Genomic DNA, 10,316 nt, shown 5'->3' on the forward strand with positions numbered 1-10,316 from the left:
TTTTGTTTTATCTCATTTTATGCCTGTATCTTGACTTTGTGCTGGATGCCAGACTGTTAGTGGGCTCATCACATTCTACCCACTAGTCAATTCAAATATACAAATAAATTGCTCCTTAATGAGCAATGACGAATCCATCACTACCCCCACTTGTTTCCGGAAAGACAACCTTTTTCTTTTCTTTTCACGGAAAAGGTAGACAGTCACCTCCCGTCCGGATCTCATGAGTGAATAGAAAGTTAGATACAATCATACAACCAATTTCCTAATCAATATTGAGAGAATAATTACCGAGAAAAATTATAAATATTTTAAATACCGAGAAAAATTATACCAGTCCAGAACAGGAAAAAAAAATACTCTTCTATTTTAAAAATTTAAAACTATTCACTTATTTTGGTGGTGATTTCTTTCTTTCTTTTTTTTGTTCTACGGGGAGAGGGAATCCAAATCCAAAGTAACTCAAAATTTGATTTTGAATCCGGATCGTCCAATCAGAGTCCAGGCCAATCCAGCGAGAGATAGAATTCACATAGTCTCTTTAATATTGGCGCAGATTCTGATCGGAGGATTCGGATCCAAACTCAAATTTAGAGTTACTTTAGGGGATTGGTTGTTGGTTGGGTTACTTGGTAGCTCAAGTGCTCAACTGTTCCCTTTAATGGGCTCGATTTATATCATAATATTAGAGCCGATAATAGCATTAAAGCCCATTTAATTGCAGTATACCAGAACAAAGCTAAGGATAACTGGATAAGGATTTCACGAACGTTTATTGAGCAATTTTCAAGCAGGTTTTATATGCCTTATTTCAGAACTCCAGGATACGATAACAGCACAGCCATATCTGTCATATGCTAAACATTTTTTGAAGTCTTATAGCTTCAAAAGAAATGCAGGAGAGATGCTACTGAGTTTGAATGCTATTAATAGCATAATCTGGAATTGCTGTACCACCAAACTCAGGTTGAAGCTCTTTGATGTAATACTTTGATCCACGCGAAAGATCAATCCTCTCTCTTCTTTCTCCTGGAATTGATTCAATTGAGCATTCAGTGAAGCCACGCCTTGCAAACCTATCATATATCATTAGTAAGCCCATATATTACAACGTGTTTTCCCTAATAATTCTCATGTGGCTTGTTACAGGGGTAACAAAATGGATGTTTTCAGCAAGATGCATGAAGTACATGCATGATTTATAAATAGGCATAGAATTCCAAATGGAAACATCTAGTAATAGTTGTGAATAAATTTTAACTAGCTCTCGTATGATAACTTGAGGTAAATTAATTTGCAGAGAGATAACCTATGTTATCAAGAAATTGCAGCCTGTGTTATTACAAAATCGCAGAAGGGTCCCTCTGTATTAATTGCAGGCAAATATAATTTTTTACAGACTAATTCAAAATGAAATTTTTACCGTTTTCATTTCCGTGGTTAGCTATAAGCTATTAGCAAAATTACCCTCATCAAACACAAGTTGCACTTTGGTTATATGTTATGGTGTTGAAATTCTTTTATAAGCTAGCGACACTGCAGGTTCAAGTAGCTCAAGTTATGGTAGGAACTAGTTTTTCAAATTCCAACATAGAACTTTAATGGAATGAAGGAGATTTTTCATGAATTTCTGGTGAGGCTTTCTCCTATAAGTTCCTTACAACAATTATGCAACAACAAGACCAAAATCAGTACAGTATAGTGTCCAGGTACATACCAATCAGCGGTACGGGTCGTGAGAAGGAAAAGTTTATCCAGACCAAGAGATACTGCTTTCTTCTCTATATAATCTGTATCCAATTAGATAACACTTTATTAAGTTTATTATTACTGTGGCAGCCTATGGATTATTTTTATGAAAAGTAAAGTGTACCAAGTAATTTGTCCCCTTGGCCGTGGCCGCGGCATTCCGGTGACACTGCAACAGCTGCTATTTCTCCACATTTTTCCTCAAAATATGGAAATAAGGATGCACAAGCAATTATAGAGCCTTCTCTCTCTACAACTATAAATGTGTCCAGTGCTTCAAGAAGCTGAAATAACCAGAGAGAGGAATGAATGGCTTTACTTTTTGAAAAAATAGCAAGTCAATATGCATCTTTATTCCTCTATTATTTTTCTTGTGCATTTGACAGGCTTGTCTAATCGAGTTTCTTTCAAAGACCCAGATATTTTTTTGGTATATATGGATAGCATATAAAACCTCTCATACCATTTCATTTATTTTTTATTTTGGCAATTTCAGGTAACATACAAAAAGAAAGATTGAAAATTGGGGCCCTTTAATATTTGGTGTTGGTTGGGACTAAAAAGGCTTGGTTGTTGTTGTTGTATAACCATACAGTTAAGGACTTGGAAATTGATTCAAATGTGGGGCTAATGTGTTATTTGAAATAATAGTAAAAATTTGTTTCTAGGTTGCACAAGACCCCCAACAACTCTAGCTTCAGAGTTAGATAAATCTTATCAGTGGCAAAGACCTCTTCATCGGTTCTTTGGATAAAAACACCAGATTCTTCTAAGGGGCGTATTAGTCCTTTTATGCCAGCGAAGTCAGACACTCTGGCCACCCTTGTACCCTCATAGACATCCCTGTAGTACATCACAAAGAATGAAAGAAGTTAGATGGTTCAACAGAAACAAAATTATCAGGAGATGAAATTAAAGATTGTTACTTTCATTGCCAAAATAAAATAAACTCTACTTTTAGAACAGCACAGATATTTCAAAGGAACAAACCTAGCTATCATTGTCCCAACACCATCTCTAGTAAATAACTCTAGCAGTAGGGCCCCACTTGCAGTGCCATTTATTATGTGGACCCTTTGCACACCACCCTGAAAAGTATTTGCTTTTACTTTTAAGTAAAAAAGGAAAATAGTGAAATTCTGTACCAATTACAGCAAGTGCGAGTTCAAAGAACATGTAAAATTTATTTTTTTCCATATTAGTAATTCTTATTGTAGCTCCTGATTGAATTCTTTTTTGATTGAACTCTTGATTTGATAGTGGAATTTGCAATGCAAATTCTATATTTTCTTTGCTCATTTGTTTTCCCAATTCTGTTTAATTTTAATGTTTCGATGGTAAACAAACAGCCCAGCAGGAGTACAAACAGCTTAGCACACAACATATACAAAACAAATGAAAGAGAGAGAGAGAGTGGGAACATACCTGGCAAACATATGCTGCTGCGGCCAATTCAGATAGGTAGCCATTTAATCGATTAAACCTCTCCCACCCACCAATGGCAAAACCGCGATCAGCAGATAAACCATTCCCATTGTCAAACCCAACACCATTATGAAATGCCCCTCTATTCAAAGAAGAATCATTAACTTCTACAAACTTGTTCCCAAAAGATCCGTTGCCTTTTTCTACAGATTCCACATAATTTGCAGCAATTTTGCTCAGCTTGGCACGCTCCTTGATGAGTTGATCAGCTTCAGAAAGCGTCATGAAACGGATCAGTCGTTTGTGCTCATTGAAAATGTCTCCATCAGTTATGCAGATCAATTTGTCAGCTTTGACAGCCAGAGCACAAGCTGTAGCAACTTCATATGTGCTGGAAAATTATTTGGCAGAAAGGGAAATCAGCAATTACATGTCAAGAATGTTTTTTGTTTTTTGGAGAAAGAATTAGAGAGTTTGAATCATGTTGTCAAAATTGTCCAGCATAAATTGTGTTTATACACAGTGGCAGATACAAATGAGAAGAATGGGAGTAAATTGACCACCAATCTTTCTCACTATCTCTTTAAAATTATACTACATATTAAAGTATCTCTCCTCCTTATTAAGGAGCTTAATGTCTTGATTTTTTTTTTTTTTTTCGGAAGGATGCTCAGCTGTTGAATTTCCAGATCGCACATAGATGAATTATGCGCTTCAACACTTAAGCATGCACTGGTCGCACCGCATATGATCCCAGCGCCCGTAGACGGCGCGCCGTACCCGTGGACCGCACCTCTGAACCACGCACGGTGCCTGCGGACCGAGCCTGTGCACCACACACCCTTTTTTTTTTTCTGCTGAAGGCGGGATTCGAACCCAGTTGGGTTCTGTTGATGCCAAAATTCTTACCACTACACTAGAGTTCACATGTGTTATCTTGTAGATAAATATAGTATCTAACTATTTTTCTCTACAAATTTGATTTAAATTATAATTATATAAATATCATATATAAAATAATAAATATATATATATTAATAGCCGTATCGTATTCTTTATTTTTGAAAATTGCTGTATCTGTATCGTATCAGTATTATTATTGCTTTGAGATTTGTCCAGCACGTATTTGAACGGTTGATTTTCAAAAAGGTCACGCAAATAATGAAATAATGAAACGCTTGATCTTCTTCATTTTATAATATTTTATAATGAAATAATCTGTTTCCGTTGCAACGCACGGGTACGATGCTAGTTTTAAATTAAAATGCTATCGATACACTAAATTCGATCCCCATACTCTTTTATAATTTTTTTATGACTGACCCACATACTCTATGCTAGAAAAAAAAGTTACCGTTAAATTTTTATGTGTATATCAACCCCCATAAGCTATGATCCTGCCTCTGCCCCTATTTATAGCCTATAGGGAATCAAATTTTAATATTTTATATACTGTTTTTATCTATTATACCTTCTGTACCAGCGACACATGTCAATTTATTGATGATTCTTTTGAGCAGTGTTTTCGTTTTCTTTTTTTGGCAGTTATCATGTTTGATTGGAATTAATACATGAAAAAAATGCAAGTAACATGACAAAAGAAATATAATTTATTATCCATTAACATTTAAGGATGAGAAGGAACTAACTTGCAATTCAGAACTTCTCCAGAACTTGAATACCCCATATTGCTCATGATAACTATGCAGTCCCTATCAAGCCTTTCTTTTATCGATGAAACATCTATCTTTTTTACTTCACCAGTGAAGCCATAATTGATGCCATCTATGACCCCTCGTTTCTGTCGAAATCAAGGAGAGAAAAGCATTACAATTGAGAATGTAAGAAAAAAATTTAATGAACTATTTTTTAATTGCTGTAGCGGATTTTACAGATAAATCCCCAATATTTTAGGTTCTTTGCAAACGACCCCCACAATTATTGTCATTACAGACCCATCTTTTTTTTCTCTGATGAGTGCTTGTGCTATCCACCATTACTAAGACTTGTATGGGGAAGGAAAAGAGGGAGGGGGTGGGGGCGATAGAATGTTGTTATCCTTGCTCCATAAGTAATACACAAGAGAGGGGAAGGTGAAGAGAAGATTAAATTCTAGTTATCATGAGCAATATGGGATATTCAAACCGTAGCAGGTAATTGTAATTCAGATGACTGTACAAAAAAAAAGAAATATCCATAACTATGAACTCCTTACTCAACATAGTAGGTAATTCTGATGACTGCACAACCCTATTGTAGGGTATTGGCAAATAAATTAAATGTTAATCTTGATTTCAGATCCATCTTTTATTTTTGTTCAGAACACATAGGTAATGTGAAATAATATAACCAAGCTATTAGATTAATACAATAGACAGAATAATTTCTTTTAATGTTGACATTTTTGCCCCTGACTCTAACTAGACCTTTAGGTCTAATTTTCTTTGTATGAAGTAATAATGAAAAGTGAAGCAATGTCATCCAGTTAATAAAAAAATTACAAAGGCAATTTAAGTCGGCAATTTATCATCTCAACCATGTCTTCACTCAGGTGTTACTTGTTAGTGACCTCAAATATTTGGTATTAAGTATTAGAAATGTAGTGGCATTTGCAAGAAGCGATACAGGTATATGTTTCACAGAGGTATATATTTCGAAAGAGCAAACTTTGCTTGAGACAGCACACATGGTAAATGTTTTTACATTTGGACATCATTGCCCTTAATCCCAGGAAGGAATGGAAAATTTTAACCACTTATCTAGCCTCCTGACACGTAATGTCTGATTATATTCATGCACATTGCAAATTAGTATGAAATTTTACATAGAATTACACTCCTAATTTACTTACAGCACTTTATATTAATAAAGAGATACTAATCTGCTATGTTAAGGATTGTGCACAAAAAATGCATTATTTATACACATCCTATCATGGAACCTAGATGTGATGAGAAGTACAATATATGAACAACAATGGACAACACAAACTAAATACAAAAAGAGAACATTTGAATAAATTTAGTAATTAATTTTACTCTCTTGATAAGATGAAATTCTAAAAATGTTGGCATCCATCCGTTAGGCAAAAATGCACAAATGAATTGAAGTATTGCATGCTAAATGAAAGTTTATAAAAGACATAATAAAAAACTTTTTTTTTTTGGAGTAAGCAACATCAACAGCTAAAAGATTTTAAGTCATGTTAGGCAAGCATATGGAGCAGATATCAGATTATCTTATTTTATATTTAGTGTCATATATGTTAATTTATTACTAAATAATTTATACAATAAAGGCATCTATTTAAAACAGAAAAATCCATGATTGAGTTCACATGCATTAATATCAATGACAAAATTGAAACAAATACAAAATAGGATGAAGTATTGATGAATAAATACTGAAGTATAAAAGAAGCATTATTTAGAAATCCTTGTCTACCACTTATATTACAAAAAAAGTAACAATAAGATTTAAGGAATTGGAAATACTAGTTCGGAGTGCATGTCATGTCTTGTCTCATGTCCAAAAGAGGGAAAGAGAGGTTCTCAGGCTCACAACAGCACACCAGATTATTATTATTTTTTTTCAGTAGTTGTAGCATTTACAAGAGGTCGTTCTTATTTGGTACAGCCTAAAATGGAAATTGATTATGATAGGGCAAAATAGTCTTATTAGAAAGATCTTCAACTTGTGCACTGTCTCAAGTCTAAATTGACCTGTCAATATCTGCACCTGTTTTCAAAACCAAAAAGAGAAGAAAAAAGAAGAAAAAAAAAGGGAAAGGGAAATATTTGGAAATTACCTTTGCTGCTAGAAAATTGCCACTTGAAACACTAACCGCAAGCCCATGCCAACGGCTATTTGTGCCATGTCTACGGAGACTGAGCATTGGGGGACCAGGAGAAAGCTTTGTCTCTATGATGAGCCGTACGCTTCCAGAAGCTTCCGTTGCTGCTTCCATTGAGTCAGAATCAGTCACCCTATACCGACCAACATACTTTGGATTTTTCCCTGAGGTAAAACACTAGTTAATAAATCAAATGAGTGATAAATATATTATAATTTTCAGGTCCTGTTTGTATCAGCCAAATCTGGTGCTTGCAAGCCGTGACATTTATGCCTGTACCAGTTGAATCTTGTTCTATTGTCCCTTTGTTATATTGTTTGATAAGTCTACGATTTAGGTCATAGATCAACTGTCAAGTTCTGGCTGAATAATCTGCCAGATTTACTATTAGTATCACAATTATTATTTACAGTCTTATTTATATATTTTCCTATGCCACCGAGGCACCGACAGATTAGCAGTTGCAGTGTATAGTTCCATAATAATTCCATAACAAAAGTACTTATTTCTCTACACAACATGTACTATTGGTATCACAAATTTTGTAAGAAAATAACCTCTTTCTTTCAATAGCTTGTCAATTTGGATATGCGTTCCTGGGACGAGAATAAACCTAATACCGAGACCATGAAGAAGCGAGACATCCTGCTAGAAAAAAGAGTCAAAAATACAAATAAAAGCAACAACAGGTGGAAGTAATCTGCACTTCACAAAAACAACTGAATTAAGTGTTTATATTGAATTTCCAAATTTGAAAGTTTTCACACTAAAATAGGCCATAATTAGTATGAATACAGTAATATACAGAATTAGAATGAAAATAGTACTGTTCTTTCTTACCAAATGGAAGTACTTAGAGGGGATCAAAGTATGCCAAGTTGGTAAAATGTTGATGTTACAGTAATTGTTTGTGGTGTTATTACATCTTGCACACCGCACAGCCAGTTTTGTAAACAATGTAAAATAAATATTAAAGAAAAGTACTCTACTAAAATCAAATGCAGCTCTTAGTTGGCTTATTAGGAGAAATTACATGTTTATGCATATGCACACTAGATCCCAAGGTGAGATTAAAATATAATTGTCTACACAGTCAATATAATTTGCTTAATTGAAGATTTAGTACATGAAGGTTTATGCAGTAGATTAAAAAGCTTACTGACAAGAGCTTTTTTATAAATCAGTTGGGGCATCCTATTTATATACTAGGAAAAGCAACTAGAAAAGCCAAGTTAAAACATAAATCAGAGATCTCCCATATGCAATTACACATTTTCCTTCTATCAAATTCACTCTGATCTCAAATCAATCACCTTTTTCTCGACTTAAATATGTGAAGGAGAATTCCCATGGATGCGCATTCAAGATTGTGTGAACAGAAATGCAAACAACTTAATTTATCCAAACCCAAAGCTAAAATTGAATAGATGAGCTCTCCATCAAGTAATTCCGCTTCAAATTGATAACATAAGCCCATCTTTTTTACAAGCACACGTTATAACTATTGCTAAATCGCATACCGTACTTTCTTTTCGTAGTAAAAATCAACATTGATCAAAATAATAACTACCTTTAGAATGCTGTCCAGGAAAGAACTGGAGACGATCTCGGCCGAGATAACCACAACAAAGGTACTGCCTCTGTGGCCCCTGATATACGGCCACGCCTTTCTAAACCACCCCACGAAACCATCTTGCTCCTTTTCTATAGAAGGGGAGGCGTTAAAGCCACAGTTACAAATAGAGAGAGTCTTACGATAATTTGTAGAATGTTTGTTGATTAGATTGGAAAGAGGAATTGTAATGTGATTTCTACTCAATGTCTCTCCTCCAGTGGTTCCAGCGAAGGGCAGAGGTGGCTTAGAGCACGAAGTACCCGCCATGAGAGAGAGAGAGAGGGCGGGGTGGAGCAAATGAGGGAGAAAAGGCGCAAGAGAATACAAAAGGGACGCGGCGCGCACTGAGAGTGAACAGATTGCTCCTGGTGAAGGAACTGTAAGGAGGTGGAGGATATTTGACCTCGCTGATGTTTACGTGCAATACAGTGCTTGTATTTTCAGAAAATCATTGATGTAATTTTTTTTTTTTTTTTTGGAGATGATTGATGTAAAAATTTCAATCTACAGTGTTTTACAAAAAAACTATTAACTCCCGGAATGGGGGCGGTCCGATAAACATAAAGTTCGTGTGCTTCAGGTGCGTAGAAATTTTGAGATGAATAGACAATTCTGACAGTCTATTGAACCCAATATAATCCGATGCCTGTCAGATTGACCCCACTCCATACCTCACGTTCCATGAAATTATAGTTACAGAATATGCCTGTATCTTCAAATAATCATGGTTTTAAAATTTAAATAAATATATTAACAGAGTTATTTTAACTTAACACAAAATATCTTTTACAATATTTTTACCCAAAATTTTCTATTTCTATTCACAAGAATCATGAAGTCTCGAACTGTATACCTCCACGTTATCACTTATCAGTTGTTATCCAACTTTACCTCTTTCACCAGAAATCGTTTTTTTTTAATCCTGATATGATCGATCCAAAGAAATTTTACAATATCTTTTATATAAACGACAAATGAGGTACAATTGATATGATTGATGCAAAATCAGTCGATAGACTTTGTAAGACAACTCCTAGAAGAATAACCGAGCTGTAAATATCTAGAAACAAATATTTACATTGTAATTCTTTAATGTTATCTTGTAATTTAATAAAGGATTAGAAAGGATTAGAGAAGGTTGTAAATCTTTTTCTTCTAGTAGACAGGAAAATTGCACTTGAGTGCGACTTGTAAATGACTTTATTAATAACAGCTACTGTCAATTTCCTCAAAAAAAATATCTTGTAATTTAATAAAGATAGAGAAGATGAAAAACTCCAATTTTATTAATCAAATAACAACAATGATGATGTGAACCATTGCAAGTGCATCAATAACATTTAGTAAAGTTAAATTAATAACAATAAAGCTACTAATATGCCAATTGAATAATTACAAAAATTGTAAATGTATCAATTTTACAAGTTATAATGACTGTACATGAACATATATTTGCTTTTCAATTATTTTTCTTATATAATAATTAGACGATTAAAAATCTGTTTCGTATTAGATTAAGACCAGTAAAATAATATTTTAATAAGTCCATATATTAAATGCATATAGCCATAATTACTAATTTAATATATTTATAGTGTCATGACCTAATTAAATTTAAATCCTTTCAAATGGAGGGTCTTAGAACACAATTAAATAAAGCTAGGGTTTGAATTT

General features: G+C 34.1%; 1 protein-coding gene across 2 annotated transcripts; it reads right to left on the reverse strand.

Moving 5' to 3' along the window:
• Positions 1-749: 749 nt before the first annotated feature.
• Positions 750-8,999, reverse strand: LOC144551190 (putative amino-acid acetyltransferase NAGS2, chloroplastic). Of its 2 annotated transcripts, none has more exons than XM_078299057.1 (10): positions 8,598-8,999; positions 7,585-7,675; positions 6,983-7,191; positions 4,824-4,975; positions 3,175-3,565; positions 2,740-2,837; positions 2,481-2,592; positions 1,874-2,033; positions 1,718-1,790; positions 750-1,076 (listed from the first exon to the last, which is right to left on the reverse strand). In XM_078299057.1, the coding sequence occupies exons 1-10, from the start codon at positions 8,907-8,909 to the stop codon at positions 908-910; spliced, it is 1,767 nt and encodes a 588-aa protein (XP_078155183.1). In that variant the 5' UTR covers positions 8,910-8,999; the 3' UTR covers positions 750-907. The 2 variants fall into 2 exon arrangements, with proteins under 2 accessions (XP_078155183.1, XP_078155184.1); XM_078299058.1 differs by having other exon boundaries at positions 7,585-7,672; positions 8,598-8,998.
• Between the last annotated feature and the right edge of the window lie 1,317 nt (positions 9,000-10,316).

Source organism: Carex rostrata, chromosome 3 (genome assembly GCF_964058835.1).
Source record: "Carex rostrata chromosome 3, lpCarRost1.2, whole genome shotgun sequence".
Classification (NCBI taxonomy): Eukaryota; Viridiplantae; Streptophyta; class Magnoliopsida; order Poales; family Cyperaceae; genus Carex; species Carex rostrata.